The sequence below is a fragment of the Rhincodon typus genome, chromosome 28, assembly GCF_021869965.1.
Source record: "Rhincodon typus isolate 14 chromosome 28, sRhiTyp1.1, whole genome shotgun sequence".
Lineage (NCBI taxonomy): Eukaryota > Metazoa > Chordata > Chondrichthyes > Orectolobiformes > Rhincodontidae > Rhincodon > Rhincodon typus.
In genome coordinates this window covers 42,461,051-42,479,081 of record NC_063359.1, presented here as the reverse complement: position 1 = coordinate 42,479,081, position 18,031 = coordinate 42,461,051, and the positions used below count along the sequence as shown (strand labels likewise).

At 41.5% G+C, this 18,031-nt stretch overlaps 1 protein-coding gene across 2 annotated transcripts in view; it reads right to left on the bottom strand.

Moving 5' to 3' along the window:
* Positions 1-17,815, bottom strand: part of adamtsl2 (ADAMTS-like 2) — a 171,140-nt gene extending 153,325 nt beyond the window's left edge. Inside the window, exons 1-3 of one of the 2 annotated variants that reach the window (XM_048613793.1) lie at positions 17,544-17,815; positions 13,867-13,984; positions 2,758-2,900 (exon numbers count right to left, since the gene is read on the bottom strand). In XM_048613793.1, the coding sequence (XP_048469750.1) occupies positions 2,758-2,900; positions 13,867-13,983 (260 nt within the window). In that variant the 5' untranslated portion in view covers position 13,984; positions 17,544-17,815. The remainder of the gene's footprint in view (positions 1-2,757; positions 2,901-13,866; positions 13,985-17,543) is intronic. The other variant, XM_048613792.1, reaches the window with a different exon arrangement.
* Positions 17,816-18,031: the final 216 nt, after the last annotated feature.

Genomic DNA, 18,031 nt, shown 5'->3' with positions numbered 1-18,031 from the left:
ACATAGGTGGGAACCCAACCTCAGCAGTACCATGTGAAATCATCATGGAGATAAAATTGACCCTATTTCTTGTTCCAAGCAGTTTAACTTGCAGCATGAGTCACAAGTGAAGGTACAGGCATGAATATTCTTGAAAGGTGGATAAGATGTTAATGTATTATGATAAAATGATTTCATCATACCTGTTCGTTAAGAGATAAAAGACTGATTTTTTAAGTAAAATTCAAAGCTATTGTTAGACAGCGAGGACGTCTGGCTTAGCCTTGGAAAAGTGTGCTCTTGCAATTTTAATAAGCTTTATTGTCGACATTTCCCAAGAGATATTACTACACAGATGAGGCCATTATAACCCAGCTTCAAAAGCTCAAAAGAAAAGCAACTTAATGGGATTGTGGAGTTGAATTTTTGATTGACAAGTTTAAGAGGTTCTAAGAGATTAGCAATCTTTCAGGTGTTTACCAGATAGATACTTATTTGGTTTAGTAACAAACTGACTGCTTGAGGAAACTTAAGATTCAATTGGTTTTAGGACTTTTACCCTGTAAAGTATGAATTAAAGCACTTTTACACTCTTAACAGTTTGACTTTACAACCTCCACAGTTCAACCTACCTATGGAGGATGTTAGGGGAGCATTTTTTCTTATTTATGGGATTGCGGGTGTCGCTGGCTGGCCAGCATTTCTTGCCCATCCCTAGTTACCCTTGAGAAGGTGGTAAGCTGCCTTCTTGAACTACTGCAGTCCTGCTGTAGGAGGACCCACAAAGCTATTAGTGAGGGAATGCCAGGATTTTGCCCAGGGACAGTGAAGGAATGACAATATATTTCAAAGTCAGGATGGTGAGTGGCTTGGAGATGGTGGTGTTCCCATGTGTCTGCTGCCCTGGTCCTTCGAAATGAAGTGGTCAGGGGTTTGGAAGGTGCTGTCTGAGGATCTTTGGTGAATTTCTGCAGTGCATCTGGTAGATAGTACACACTGCTGCTACTGAGCATCAGTGATGGAGGGAGTGGATGCAGTGCCAATCAAGCAGGTTGCTTTGCCTTGGATGGTGTCAAGCTTCAAGTGTTGTTGGGGCTGCACCCATCCAGGCAAGTGGGAAGTATTCCATCACACTCCTGCCTTGTAGATGGTGGCCAGGCTTTGAGTCAGGTGGTGAGTTACTTGCTGCAGTATTCCTAGCTTCTGGCCTGCTCTGGTAGCCAGTGTTTGCGGTGAGTCCAGTTGAGTGTCTAGTCAATGATGACCCCAGGATGTTCATAGTGGGGGATTCACAGATGCTAACACCATTGAATGTGTCAAGGGTGAGTGACTAGAGATTGTCTTATTGGTGGCAGTCATAGCCTGGCATTTGTGGGTCGAATGTCACTTGCCACTTGTCAGCCCAAGCCTAGATATTGTCCAGATCTTGTTGAACATGCACTGCTTCATTATCTGAGAAGTCATCTATGTGGTAAAAGTAATGGGAGATAGCATGGTGTTATCAGGGGTAACAGAGGTCAGAATTAGATGGTGCAAGTATTTAAAGCAGCTTGCCTTGCACTCATCCACCTCATAACTACCCCAGAGCTGCTTATGGAGGTAGCAGGCACAACCGGATCACAGCTCCAGGAAATTGTGCAAGTGGGTTGAGGATTTGCCAAAGTTGGCAGACTCACCTCCTTTTCCCACATTTAACTAAAAATCTAGCCTAAAGGTAGTCAAAAGCCAGCTAATGTCTTCAGGCTCCACAGAAGAGTTAGTTTTTGATATTTAGTCTTGCCTGGTTTATCCTCGTGCTCTGTATTTAGAAAATACTTTGTGGCTTCGATTTGCTTTAATTCATAGTCCTTTAGGGTCTTTGAATAAGAGCTCTTGGGTTCAGACTTGTTTTTTTTTTTAAAATACGCCTTGTTCTACTATGTATGCTCTGACATTGAGGAGGGAAAGGGGCTAGATTGGAGTTCTACACTTTCTTTGCAAGAACATAATTCTCTGGATTGTGTTAAAAAAGCCAGAGTTAAAAAGCAACAGACATTTACAGGGCTATGGGGAAACTGGAGGAATAAGTCTAAATTGATAGCTCTTTCAAGAGAACAGGAATGACCGGCTGAATGGTCACTTCTGTGCTATATAATTCTATTATTCTAAAGATCGGATTTTGAAGACAGGAAACAAACAGTAGCTTCCAGATAGTGAGAGGCAGACAGCTTGGAGCAAAGGTAGCTGTAAATAAAGTTACCCACAAAATGACAGAGTAAAAACCCAAACAATTTTGGATGCAAAGGCACAGAAAACCTGCGATATGCAGTAGTTAGTTTCAGGTGACAAGTGGATTTTGAAAGTGATTAAGAGTTCATTCTGGCACTCCAAACCATACCAGAAAAGTAATTATCATGACCATGAAGACCCAGTGATGAGCACCTTCCCACCAGAAAGGAGCATCAAATAAAGCAATGGTATTAAATCAGTGGACTAGTCACTCAGGCTACTGCTTTATACCCTTTAGGGGAACATCTGAAAGTTGGCATGACAAAAGGCATGGAAAATGTCCAGTGGAATTCTGAGTGGCAAGGGAGATGAATGGTGAGTGTGTGGGGGTCAATTTTCATTAAACTTGATATTCAGTAATACCCAACAATTTAAGCCACCTTTTTCTTTACAGATGTTGTTTGATCAGCTATACATTTCCAGCAATTAGTTCTTTCATCAAAAGCTTTGACAAAATGCTATTCAATCTGATAAAATACACATTGCCTAAATATTAATGTTTATCTCTACCTTTGTTGCAGGCAGTGTCTTTCTTGTGTTTTGATGCCTCCTCCGCAAGTCCGGGTGCATCCTGTCCACTTGGCCCATTCACCCCACCAAAAGGCAGTATTATCTAGTCCTTCTTCTAAACTATTAGAGGTCTGTGTCACTTGCTAGGGGAAATAAAATACAAGAATATTTATTTGAAATTGTATTTGTCTTGAAGTAGTGAGCTGAATTTTTACTTGCACAAAATACAGTTTCAGTGGATAAGGGTGAAAAGCATGGAATTGACTCCATGTTTGTCAATTTCCAACACCCTCAGCTAAAGCATGTTGTTAACTTTACTGTGCAATGTGCTCAATTACAGCAGTGTTAACATGGAGTTTAGAATTTAATCAGGGGTGATCAGGTTTCCTGGTAGAAAGAGGGAGAGGATGCAGGAGTAATTAAGAAGAATGAGAAAACAAAAAATGCCAACATCCCAAAAATACTTGAGCTTCACGATTTGTTTCTTGCTTGACTGTATGAAAGATTTTGTTCAGTTCTTGTGTGGCGAACTGCTTTCTCAATTTGGAACTTTGATTGTCTTGGGTAATGCTCATGGTGTGTAACACTGTAGAGTTTTGACCTGGATGAGAAATAAGATACACAGCACAAAAGCCTTCATATTCTAGTGAGTGCAAGAGGTAATGCACTAGCACTGCTGCTCAAGGTCCTCATTGTAATTATCATTTAGATTCGACTAGTCCACCAGCAACATACACTCCAACATATAGCAATTCTACAAACAACCCAAGCATCTCTTTCACAGCATGCACACTCCCATTGTTAAGTCATATGTTCCATTCATCACAAAAAGATCACTTGCCCAGCTACCAAAAATAGCTATAAAAGAAAATGGAATCTGTGTGTTGGTGTTTAGATTCTCAAAATCAAGCTCCACAATGGTGATGAAAAATTAGATGCGAGGATGGTGTCAGCATGGCAGTCACCAAAACAACTGTCTGTGTTTAAATAGTGTTGGACAATTCTAGACAACCTGTTGGCTGTACTCTTCTGCCACACCCACTTTTCCCTATAATTGGCCTTCTTCCAATGAAGAGCCATGAACCATCAACACTTCATGGAACAAGCAGGAAAGCTGGGTGAGCAGACTTTTGTTCTGTCTCCCCCATCCCACTGAAAAATGCAACATCCAGCCTAATGTGGCTCAAAAGTTAAACAGAAACCCAACATTTTAACACTGGAAGGGAATCTTGTCCTTACTCTTCCTGGATGCATTTCTACGAAGCCACAAGGTTGCAGCAAAAGGCTTACCAGAATCCCATTGCTGTGATGCTCCAGATGGAGATGTTTCTAGGGTACATTCAGCATAAAGAAGCATCAAGGCAATTCAAAGAATGACTCAAAGAAGGATTATACCAAGCCATAAAAAGTGAAACTTGATCAGAGGTTGGTTTTTTAGTCGTATTATGAAAAGGATGAAAGCAAAAGAGGCAGAGGTATAGGGAGGAAAGTCCTTGATGCTTGGGCACTAAAATCCTCAGTAGAACTGGGTGGTGAATTTTTAGAATTTTCTATGCCAAGGCTGTGGAAGCTCTATAATTGAGCACATTCAAATAAAAGAAAGTTGTATTCTTATCAAGACAATAATGTTTTGGGGACAGTGCACAGAAGTGGCATTCAGGTAGATGATCATTGAAGAGTCAATGGATTAAATATCCTACACTTGTTCTTAGGTTCCTAAATCACCACTACCCTCTGACTCCTCTCTTGTTCCATACTTGAAAGCCTGGTGGAAGTTCAAAGAATGGATTAGAACTGGTAAGTGATTACTATATACAACCATGTTTTTTTCTCTTGCTACAGATGTGAAATTTTAGAATCCTTAATGATAATGTAGTAAAGTTGCCATAGTCTTAAATCATAGATCTGCTTTCTCATTAGCAAAATGACTAGTGGTGGTTTAACTCGAGGATCACCACGTCTCACGTAAGGATAGAGGCTAAGGAGTCCTTCATGGTAACCACAGTTGGTGCAGGAATTGAATCCACACTATTAACATTACTCTGCTTCTCAAACCAGCCAATTGAGCTTCAGGGGCGTTAGGCTCAATGTACACAGCTGGTCATGGGTGGATGATACAAAATTAGTGGGGTGGCAAATAGGGAGGACAACAGCCTTAGATTACAGGAGGTCAAATCAGGCTGTCAGTGGCAAACTGAATTCAATCAAGATAATTGTGGCATGATATACTTGGGCAGGACAAACAAGGCAAAGGGAATACATGGGCAGTAAGGTCACAAGGAAGAGACTGTATGCATGTCCACTGTTCCCTTAAAGGTAGCAGGACATGTGAACATGAATGGTCAAGAAAGCTTATAGGATAATGGCTTTTATTAGTCGAGACTGTTTAAGCACAGGGAGCTTATGCTGGAGCTGTAATACATTGGTTTAAAAACCCTCATAACATTAATATTTAAGGGGCAGCACAGTGGCTCAGTAGTTAACACTGCTGCCTCAGAGCACCAGGGACCTGGGTTCGATTCCAGCCTTGGGCAACTGCGTGGAGTTTGCACATTCGCCCCGTGTCTGCGTGGATTTCCTCCAGGTGCTCTGGTTTCCTCCCACAGTCCAAAGATCTGCTGATTAGATGGATTGGCCATGCTAAATTGCCCGTAGTGTTCAGGGAATGTGCAGATTAGGTGGGTTATAGGGGGTATTGGTCTGGGTCTGGGTGGGATGCTCCAAGTGTCAGTGTGGGCTTGTTGGGCTGAAGGGCCTGTTTCCACACTGTAGGGATTCTATGAACAGGCACTTACAGATACACTCGTGATGCCAGGGTATACTACACCGTGGGCCAAATACGGGACCATGGGAATAGAATAGTTAGGTGATGGTTTTTGATAGCACAGACTTTAGTTGAAAGGCCTTTGTACTGTAGACTTATGACTGTAAAGTTCAAAGTGTGCTTTGGCTACAGAGAACAGAGGGAATATCTGCACTGGTAGAGATCAACATTCTAACTTATTTTCAGTTTCAAGCTGTTCAGTTACTCAAGAATTGAATCAGTCATTGTCAAGCAAGAGACCCTTATTAGTCTGTAGACAAATCACCTTGTTGACACTCAAATGCAACTGTAGACAGAACCCCTTGGCTCCTATTCATCTGCAACCACTTCAATTACTGCTTCTTCAAAACATCTGTACAAATAAAGTTTGCCATAAGAACAGTGACTATGTCCTTAATTGAAATGTATGGAGAAAGTTTTGAAAACAGGCATAATTTTACGGGATGGAAATTGGTACCAGTGATGTTTTGTGGCTATGGATTCCTGCAAGATGCAAATGATCAAGAGTCAATGAGTTGTTTACTAGAAGGTAATGGATTCTCAGCTAAGCAGGTTGGAACTGGAAACAAGTTACTAGACAGGGAGAGCCTGCATGCCACAAGGGAGAGCTGCCACAAGCTCAGAAGCTGCCAGATCTCTGCAGTAAAAACTCAATTTAAACTGGTTGCATTTTCTGTAGCAGTTGCTGTTTGCTGTGACTTTTGAAGTAATAAAAGCAACTGATTCACTTGGAAAATACCTGACGTGTACTTAAAAACCAGTGAATGTTTCCAAAGACAAATGAACATGGACAGCCTGTCTAGCCAAAGTCGCACCAACTTGACACTGAAATCAGGAAGCAATGACCACTAAACTGACTTTTCAGCATTTCTCTACTTTTGCCAATAACTTTTTTCCCCGATTTGTTTCTGTGCATGCATAGGTGTGTGTAAGGAGGAGTTTAAGGGGATTTAAAGTTTAGCTAGTATGTCAGTAGCTTATCTGTAGTTATAGTTTAATCACTTAAGTACTAATTAGTTTATCACAGAAACCTTGTCCATGCTTTTGATGAACTTTTGAGAATGTCAGGTAATTGGGGTACTTTGCATACTTTAACATTTATTAAAACTCTGGAAATAGCAGGGCTTGATTTACAGTTTGCTACTCGTGGGTCATAAATGGGTTGCTTGCTTTCAAACGATGCAGCCATCCTCTCAAAACACTGGTTTAAGAGGGCTCTCATTTCAGTCCACAACTTAAAACACAATGGCCCCAAATTTTCAGAATAATGGCACGTGTTCAGATGGTAGGAAAACACTTCGTGACAATGCAAAAGATGCTAAGCATTACATAAAGATGAAAGTTAACTATTGGTGGTTGAAGATGATTAGAATGAGAAAGCATAGAGAATGTGTGTTAGGTTTCTGGAGCACTGTTGGACCTGCAATCATTCAGGCACATGTGGGATATTCCATCATGCTCCTGACTTGTACCTTATAGATGCTGGACAGGTTGAGGAGTCAGGAGCAATGTTCCCTTTAAAAAATTATGCACAAGATGACCAGCATTGGCACTCAATTGCAGCACTGTGTTTTGCTTCTGGAAGTTGCTGCTGGGCAAGGGCCTTGGAAACCTGTGCAGCCATAAGAATATTACAGAAAACACTGGTCAAGAGGGGAATTAGTTACTGCAGTATTCCTAGTCTCTGACCTGCTCTTATTCCATGGTATTTATAACAGTCATACAGCACAGAAGCTGACCCCTTGGTCCAACTTGACCATACCAACCAATTTTCCCCAGACTAAAAACGAGTCCCATAACTCCATTTGCAATGTTTATATAATTTATATTACATGGCAATGGTTACCTGCTGCCTCACAGCACTAGACAGCCAGGTTCAATTCCAGCCTCAGGTGACTGTGCAAACTCCACAGACATCCTCCTAGTATCTGCATGGATTTCATCTGGGTGCTCCAGTTTCCTCCCACTGTCCAAAGTTGTGGGAGTTGGATGGGTTGGCCATGCTAAATTGCCCACACTGTCTGGGGTTGTGCAGGCTAGGTGATAGCCACAGGAAAATACAAGGATAACGTGGTGGTGGGGAAAATAAAGGTGGTGGTCTTGGTGGGATGCTCTGAAGGAGAGTGCAGACTTGATGGGCTGAATGGCCTCTTTCAGAACTGTAGGGATTCTGTGAATTTCTACTTTGGCATCAATTTCTATGCTTTGTGTCCTCACTATGTATTCCACTGAAACTTTGATAGTTTGGGAACTTCTAAATTGCAGGTAGGATTTTCACTACCAGCTAATACAAACAAAGTGCTGAAGAAACTCAACTGATCTCCCAGCATCTATGGAGATGGAAAAGTCAAGTTAATCCATGCCACCACCCCTGTATTCACAGTACTTTGCTTTTAATTGGTTAATTTGATTTCTTGTTGGCACATGTACTGAGTCACATCATAAAACACTGTCCTGCATGCCATCCAGACAAACATGAAATGCCACAAGCAATGGAACAAAATGCAGAACAGTGCCACAGCCACAGAGAAAGGCCAACTCCAACATACAAGGGGTCTTTTCACAAGTCCATCAACAGCAGGAAAGAAGGTATTCCCAAATCTGTTGTCACATTTTCCCAAACCCCTGCATGCTCTGACCAATAGAGGAAGGTGGAAGAGAGCACGACCAGGGTGGGAAGGGTCCCTGACCATCAGTTGATCAGAAGGCAGTGAAAAGTGCAGACAGTCAATAGAAGAAGGCTAGCCCCCACAATGGACCAGGCTGCATTCACAACTCTCTGCAATTTATGGTCTTGGGCAGAGCATACCTACTGGGATGCACCAGGACAACATGCCTTCTATAAAAAAAAAATTGGTTAGAGCCATTGTGGATATGCCAAATTTCCTTGCCTTCTGGGGAAGCATTGGTGTTTTCTTGATTGTACCATCAAGATAGAAGGACCAGGATAGATCAATGACAGACAGGAGTGTGTCTTCCACTCTGCATCCTGAGGTTGATGACTAGCTCCTTCATGTTGCTGACATTAGGGGAGATTGTTGTCTTTACACCATACTACTTAGCTGTCTCTTGTTGTTTGAGATCCAACCCACTATGGTGGTGTCCTCAGCAAGTTTATAAATGTACTTAGAGCTCAATTTGGCCAGTCAAGTGTGTATGAGTAGTATGTTAAGAGGCTAAATATGCAACCTTGCAGAACACCAGTGTCAAGGATTATTGCGGAGGTGGTGTTCAGAGTCAGAGTCTTATAGACCAGAAATAGACCCTTCAGTCCAACTTGCCCATGCTGACAAAGTTTCCCCAAACTAAACTAGTTCCTCTTGCCTGTGTTTGGTGCATACACCTCAACTTTTCCTGTTCACATACTTGTCCAAATCTTAAGCGTTTAGCCCACATGTGAACCACCGTGTTAAGAGGTTGTCCCTCTGGTCTCAAGTCTTTCTCCTCACCTTGGTGGTGGAATTCAAAACTCAGTATTTTGCTATTTACCTTTTCATGTCCCTCAATATTTTCGACCCCTATGGTCACCCTTCAGCTACTATGCTCCTGCAAATAAAGTCTTAGCCTATCCAGCCTCCCCTTACAACTCGAACCCTCCAATTCCAGCAACATACTGGTAAAAAAGAAGTCACTCTTGAACCCTTTATATCTTCCTATGACGGAGTGACCAGATCCGTACACTACTTCAAGGTAGCCTCACCAACATCCTTTACAACCTCAAAATGATGTCCCAATTCCTCCACTCAAATAGAGTTAGGAGTGAAGTAAAGGATGCTAAATGGCTTCTTAATACTCAATCGGTGACAACTTTCAAAGAACTATGTATGTGAATCTCTAGGTCTCTGTTCAACACCACTACCCAGATCCCTACCATTAACTGTATAAGCCTGGTCCTTGTTCATTTCACAAAAACACAATATCTTGCATTTATCCAAATTAAACTCCATCTTCAACCCCTCAGCTCACTGGCCCAACTGATCAAATCCCTCTATAATCCAAGATTAGCTTCTTCACTTGACAATATCACCAATTTTGGTCTCATCCCCAAACTTACTAACCATGTCTAAATTCTCACGTCATTTATGAAATCTAATGAGTGGAGCCAATAATATATTCATGGCTAATCATCCAACTTAGTTCCCTGCTCTCACTTTCTCCCCATATCCTTTGATTCCTTTAGCTCCAAAAACTCCCCAACTCCTTGAAAACATTTAAATGTTTGAGCCTCAACCATTTTCTGTCAAAAGGAATGGCACAGGTCACCATACTAGGCAAAGAAGTTTTTCCCCTCTAAGTGTTCCTAATCCAGATCTTTAGATCATGACTTCTGCTTCTGACTCCTAGTAATCAGAAACATCCTTCCTACTTTAGTCTGTGTAATCCTGTAGCAATTCATGTTTGAGAGATGGCCCCTCTCCCAAATCTGGTGAATACAGTCCTAACCAGTTCAGTCTCTCAATGTCAGTCTTGCTATCCTAGCAATCAGCCTGGCAGACTTCGTTGCCCAACCTCTATAGCCAGGATAATCCTCAGATGGAGACCAAAACTGCATATAATACTCCAGGTGTGGTCTTATCAGTGGCCTATATGACTGAAGATATCCTGTCCTGGTATTCAAACTATCCTCAACAGGAAGGCCAACATACCATTTACCTTTTCCACTACATGCTTACTTTCAGCAGCTGGTGTCCAATGACACCCAGGTCTCATTGTACCTCTGCCTTTCCCAATCTATCAAAATCACTGTCCAGGTAACCACCTGCCTACATCCGTTTGCTACCCAAGTGGACAAGCTCATGTGTCCACATTATATACTTCCATCAGCCATGATTTACCCACTCCCTCAGCTTGTTGTCTGAATCACAAGCATTATTGCATCTTCCTCAGTTCATTCTCTCACCCAGCTTGGGTCATTTGCAAAACTTGGAGACATTGCATTATTTCCATCTGAATCATTTATACTGTGAGTATCTATGGTCCAAACACTGATCCCTGTAGTATATTAGTTGTTGCCTGCCACATGGAAAGAGTTTATTCTCTTTGCTTCCTGTCTGCCAACCAGGTCTTTACCTATCAGTAAACTACCCCAATCCCACAATTTGACATCCTAAATTTTGTGGAACCTTCTTAAAAGGCTTTTAAGTCTAAATAAATCACATCCACTGGCTCCCTGTTATCAACTATTAGTTACATCTTTGAAAAAGTCCAATAGATTTGTCAAGCATGATCCACCTTTGTTAATCCATGCTAACTGTGCTACTTTGTAATAGATTCCAGCATTTTCCCCCCATTACTGATGTCAGGCTAATTCGGCTATAATTCCCTGTTTTCTCTTTAGCTCTATTAAGAGCACGAGCTATTCCATAGGAACAGTTTGTGTACAGAATCTTGCTGTGCTGTATATCAGACTAACGATGCACCCACTATTTTGAGGGCAACCCCTCAAGTACTCGAGGATGTAGATTTAGGCCCAAGGGATTTAGCAGTCTTTAATCCCTTCAAATTCCCCTACAAGTGCTCATTCCTTCTAGTTCCTCCCTTACTGGGCCCTGCACTCATTTCAACACTTGGAGACATTATCTGTCTTTCTTTTGAAGACATTTCACATTTCCTAACCAGTGATGTTAGAGGGATTGTTTACATTCCTGAAATAACTCCATTCAGGAACAGTTATTTCCAGGCTCAGGATCAGACTTCGTTCCACTTTTTAATAAAAGAAAGTGTCACCATCATTGCCTCCTCCAAACTACACAGATGATCTAATCTATTTTAGGATAAAAACAGCTCCTCTGTTATACTTTTTCCCAATAAAAGTTATTTAGGAAACTAAATACATCTTCAAGACCTCAGTTACATAAATTAGTAAACTACATTTCTGGGTCAGTTTTTCAAATTGAGAAAAAGTCAGGTAGCTTGAATGGAAAATATTCCTTGGGTTTTCCTTGCCTCCCATTTAATGTTTAACGAACAAAAGCAGTTCCTATATCATGAAAAATCATAGGAAAATCATTTGCCCATGCTATTATTTCCAGTTTACTTTGTTAAAAATGTTGTTTACTAATAGTCTGCAAAGACATGTAGAAACTTCAATACCTACAGGGCACATTTGGGTTCAGGCATTTTGCCTGGGGTGGAGCCAACATTTAACTCTGGCAGACATCTAAATAATTCTCTTTAAACTGCAGACAAATCTTAAACTATGTTTATCTTCCAAAAGAAAAACACAAACATTCAGTCCCATTGCAGAGATATTCCTCAAGGCAATAACATTCCGAACTAGAATTAATGGAACCCTGAAGTAGTGACCTACACAAGCAAAAAGCTAGTCTAATTTGGCAGGTCTGTGCCCAAGATATGAGCAAAGTAGCTGACATTTATAGTACACCACTTAGCCTCAACCCTTGACAAGAGTAACAGTGGTGCTATACAACTAAGACATCACCCAATAAGTATTATTTCCATTCTCATCTTACACCACAATAAAATTTGGCAAGTTCTTCACATTAAACTTCACAGCACATTCCAAATTCTAGCAATGTTGTCTGAGGGAGGTATTCCCACTCATGTGGATAATTGAGCAACACAGTGGACTAGAAAAGTAATTGCTATCCCATATGAACCGCAAGTCAGACAACCTTATTTTACTTAGAAAATGACGAAGAGATTTGCACTAACAGATCAGCTAACAAAAGCAATACCACAAATGCTGAAATCTGAAATAAAGCTGAAAATGCTAGAGAAACAGGTCTGACGCATCTGGAGAGGGAGAAACTGAACTGATATTTGGGAGATTCTAGTCAGAACAGGAAGTTGCTGGAAATTGCATTTATGCTGTTACAGAAGGAGAGATGTTGCAAGAGTGGGTTGAACAGATTGTCTTTCGCCCTGGGCACCTTCACAAAGATAATGTTGATAAGGAGGTTAAAGATCCAAAACAATTGTTTAAAAAAATAAAATTAGCCTCCTCAGAAAGCAAAGCCAACTAGATACAAGTCCTAAAGGTTGTAAAAAGCTTAAGCAAAAAAGGTGTTGTTCCTCCAGCTGGTGTAGGAGCTTTGCTGGAACATTAGCAGACCCAGGACAGAAATATTAGTATGGAGCAAGATGGTTTATTGAAATGGCAAACAACTGGAATGCCAGTTATTCTTACTGACAGACCAGTGGCGTTCCACATTGTGGAAGTCTGCATTTGGCCTTCTCAATTTAAAGGTGTGACACTGAGCAACAAATATGGTTGATTAAACTGAAAGAAGTATATGTAAAGTCCTGCTTCACCTGGAAGGTGTTTAGGGCTTTGGACAGTGAAAAGGGAGAAGAAAGATCAAGTGTTACACCTCTGCAATTGCCATAGGTGTGAGGAGAGTGGGAATTGTTACTCCATTCTTCCATCAGTGCTATGACGTCCCAGAGGGAATATCTCTGCAGTGGAAGGGATGTGTTTGCTGGAGGTGGTTCAAATAGTGCTGGATAATCTTTTGAATTTGAAGAATGGTGGATGGAAAGGGAGGACAAAGGAACCTGATCATTGTTCAGGGGTTGGTGGGGGGGCGCTGCAAGGAGTGAGGGCAGAAGAGCAGGAAATGAATCAGACATGACAGCCCTGTCAACTGCAGTGGGGGTAATTCTTGGTTGAGGATTTAAAAAAAGCACAAGTCTGGGGCACTCCACTGTAAAGTGGCTGGAACAGGAGACAGAAAAATTGGGAGAATGGTAAGGAGTCACTGCAGAAAAATTGAGGAAGAGCAGTCAAGGAGTTGAGGAGTCAAGGATAAAGGAATCTGGATTCAAAATATTAACTGTTTCTCTATCTGCATATTTCATCAATATAGATTACTTGTGGCAAACAAACTGCTGTCCGAAGCAAATGACAGACAGATGTATCATTTTCTTAGGGTAACAGCTGATAGATTTTTTAAAAAAAATTCATGGGATGTAGGCATCACTGGCTATGCCAACATTTATTACCCATGCCCAATTGTTATGGGTCAATTACATTGCTGGGTGCCTGGAGTCACACGCAGGCCAGACCAGGCAAGAATGGCAGATTTCCTTCCCTAGAGGACATTAGTGGACTAGAGAAGTTTTCCTGTCAATCAACAATGGTTTCATGGTCAAAACTGGACTCATTTTTTCCTTATGGAATCCAAAACCTTCCATATAGGATTTGAAGCCCAGCCCCCAAAACATTTCCTGGGTCTCTGGATTAAATAATTTAGCTATAATTTAAACCAAGAATATATACAATGCAAAAGCATGAAACTGGGAAACACTGGCTTGATACTCACATGTACTACTAGAGTAGCAACATTTTCAATAAGCAACGCAACAGCAATCAGACAGTGCACGAAGACAACTGCATCCCAACATAAAGTACTTTTGGAGTTCCATTTAGTCAAATTCATACTGAAATAGAAAATATGAAGATCACTTAGTTTCATGATTTGCTAACAAGTTGATGGAGCATGGTAGGCACTACTGAATCAATTAAGTTTGCATATGATGTAATTATTGTTCAGAATTAAGTTGGCAGAGCCCTTCAAGGCCCACATGACAACACTTGGGTTTCTCTTTCCTATGGGAGAGAACCCATAAACACCTGACCTACACCTAACCCTGTACTATCACAAATGGAAACTGTGTGGAGAATGTTAGGGGGCAAAGGTATGTTCAATTTAGACATCAATCCCCTGTACCAATGGAAAATATTTTAATGTTGAATAATTGGAATAAAAAAATTACAAACATACAAATTATGACTAAAGTTAAGCCATTCATTATCTCAAAGCTGCTCAACCACTATATGGACATAACTAATCTGTTTTAAGTTTCATATTCTCATCTAACCCTCATTCTTTATTTCCTTGCTGTGGCAACTTAGCCACCTTGCATTGCCCAAGCACCAACTGCTGACATTAGGCAAGGTGCCAGCATGGTCTGGGTTGGAAGTCCATTGTTCAGAAATTTCAGCAATGCCAGACATTCTATTCTGCTATTTTCTAACATATTGTAACTAAAGAAACTGTACCTAAGTACCTTTGTACCAAAGACGCACTAAGTGGCGACATATGAACTTCACTATACTCAGTAGTATCTGTGACAAAAGGCTAATCTAATATCTAATCTAACAAAAATCCATCAACCTCCACCTTAATATTACTCATTGGCCATAGAGCTTTCCAAAGTCACACAACCTCCAGGGAAAAAAGTAGGTTTCATTTGTCCTAAAATGGCAACCCCTACTTTTAAGAGGGTGCCCAATTAAATTTTAATTTTTTTTAAACTTTAACCTATTTTTCTAAATCAACCTGTTCAAAGATGTCATAACACCTGCAGATGGGACTTGAACCGGTCTCTCCTCCAGGAGTAGGGAGATTACCTTCCCTAGAGGACATTAGTGAAGTAGAGATGTTTTCCTGTCAATCAACAATGGTCTCATGGTCACCATTGGACTGTTAATGTGATTTTTTTTCCCTTATTGAATCCAAATTCCACCATCTGCCATGATAGGATTTGAAGCCAAGCCCCCAAAACATTTCCTGGGTCTCTAGATTAAATAGTTCAGCTGTAATACCATGAGGTGGTGTGTCACTGGGTCAAAATCCTGAAGGTCATCCCCCCCCCCCCCCCCCCCCCCCCCACTCAAAAGAACGCGCAATCTATGAGTTGTAGGTAGAGGCACATTGGTTCAAATAGACAGCTCGCTACTACCTAAGTGGTTAGGGACACGCAATAAATGTTAGCCAGCCAGGGAAGTGCACGTCCCACAGCAAATTATAACAACCTGAGGATGATCATACCTCAGGCAAGGCAAAGATATAGAAGAGATAACAATGTGGAGCTGGAGGAATTCAGCAGGCCAGGCAGCAGGGAGCAGGAAAGTTGACGTTTCAGGTCAGGACCCTTCTTCAGAAACGGGTGAGGGGGAAGAGAGCTCGGAAATAGTAAGAGGAGGGGGGGGGCTGGGGAAGGTAGGTGGGATGGTGATAGTTTAGTGCTGGCAGGCAGTGGTGGGGATTGGTCAGTGGGGTGGGAGAGAAGATGGAAAGGTTTTGTCAGGTCAAGGAGCAGGGAGAGAGGGAGGGTTGGTCATGGGAGGAGGCCAGGGATGGGGAGATTTTAAAACTAGTAAAGTCCACATTTAGCACATCATGGTGGTAGGCTCCCAAGGCGGAATAGGTGCTGCTGCTCCTCCAGTTTCCAGGTGGTGTCATTGTGACACTGGAGGAGGCCAAGGATGGACATGTCACCCAGGGAGTGGGAAGTTGAAATGGTTCGCGACTGGAAGGTGTTGTTGTTTGTCGCAAACAGGGCGCAGTCTCCAAGCCTCCACAATGTAGAGAGTTGTCCTTCATGGTAACTTCAACCTCCACAGGAATGGAGCACACACTGCCGTTATCACAATCATCCACTCAATTGAGCTAACCAAGCCCCTCAACTAAACTGGTTTTTAAGAAGGCATCTCATTATCCTCTGCTTAAGGCCAATTAGAAGTAGGCAGTAAATACTGGCTTTGCCTGTGAAACACATTCCTTGATTGATTAAGAAGTCCTGCAAATGCCAAATGATGGGTCAAGACAGTTTCCTAAAAGATGCCTATAATTATTACTTCTCGTTTCTTTTATCTTTGAATTCTTTTACCTCCCTGGAGTCTTTCAGTCTATTTCTGGTAGCAGAAATAAACTGATTAGCTGTTCTTTTCCAAAAGATAACTTGTAGCAACACGGTTTTACTTGATCATGATAGCATGCACTATCTTGTCATTGCAAGGCGGCTGCTGGTTATTGAGAAACAAAGTTTAGATTATTAAATCAGAGGTTGTACTTGAACTAATGGAATGACAGCCAAGAATCTTTGAGCACATTCTGATAAAACTCTGGCCACTAAGCACAATCAGAAATATTATTCCAATAAAAATACACTTACAGCTAAAATTAGTTGCTTTGTATTTATTGCACTGCCATTGATTTATCAACCAAGTAGATTTTTGTGCCATGTTCCTTGACTCATGCCAATTTGTGTAAAGCTATTTATTAGCTATGTGCTACCCAGATAGTGTGCATGTTACATTACACAATTAATGTTTCTGTATAAGTTTCTCAGCAGTTCTGTTCGTACACATAGCAATAGGTTTTCTGGTCTTTTAAAGAAAAAGTAAACATTACTGTGCCAATTCAGATTATCTTGCTACACCACCTGTGTTATTGTAGCAACACAAGAGTAACCTGCATCGTCACATACTGATGCATTGCAGGGTCTTCATACACATTAATGCCGTAAATTTTCCTCACTATCCTATTCTGTTGTACCAATTCAATATTATTTACTATAGATTTTATTACACTATCATATTAATCCATATATTTTAAAAAACATGACTACTTTGTTTAAATTTCACCTTGTTGGCACTCACTGAAGCTTAATGGCAGGTGGCTAAATGCTACTGGACCATTTGGCATTGTTGAAAAATTCTAGAAATTAAAGCAATTCACAAGTTAAATCAAATTCTGCCATTAAAACTACACAAGGAATATACATTTATTTTACAAGAGTAGCCACAGATAGGTTGAGATTTATAGCTAATCGATAGCTGACTTCTTAGCCAAAAAAAGACGGGACACCCGAGATGCCCTGAATAATCAAGGCAGATTATGTATATGGTAGGGAATGGTAAAGCTTCTGGGTTGCTAGTATGCTGTTTCTTAAATCCTAGATGAGCAATCGATTCTGTTGTAAATGCCCACAGAACACAAATAGGTGTGCATTTTGCCTGCACAAACGCAGGCATTTTTATGGAAGCCCTGGCATTCTTCAGAGACCTCTGAATCAATTTAGCGGTTTTGTGAAGTTTAAACTGAACAAAGGTTGTCAAACACAAACCAGGAGAGTCACTACGGAGGATAACACGCTGGTTTATAATTTCGACAAGTCACAGAAACCAACGGCCAATTACTTCAACATTTACCTTTACTCGGCTTCCGGGCTGATGGCTGAATCGATTGTGACCCCTCAAACCAATACAAGCCAAAGTACCACCAGTGCTCGGACCCTGCCAGTGGTCAACTACTTCAGATCTCCAGACACCGAAGCATTCTCTTCCTTCACGGGTTAATAACTATCTCAGCCACAGCCCAACACAAAAACCTCCTAACTCTCTCTTTCCTTCTGTCCTTCCTTCCTCCCTCACTACTCTCTGAATAGATTCCAACGATTCTTTTACAGGCTTTATATACCTGAAGCTTCCACCTCCTTCGACTCCCGTCCCACCTCCAGCCATCCCGCCCTCTCTGTGGTTGCGCCAATTCCCAATAGTTTGCGTCACTCACACCGTCAGCATACTGCGCCTGCGCACATTGCCACCTGCTGGCGCCCACGTGCCTGAAGTTTGAAAATCAACTGCCGGAACGTTCGCTGTTTCTCGGCGCCACGGACTCGGGTCTGTTAGCGGGCCCA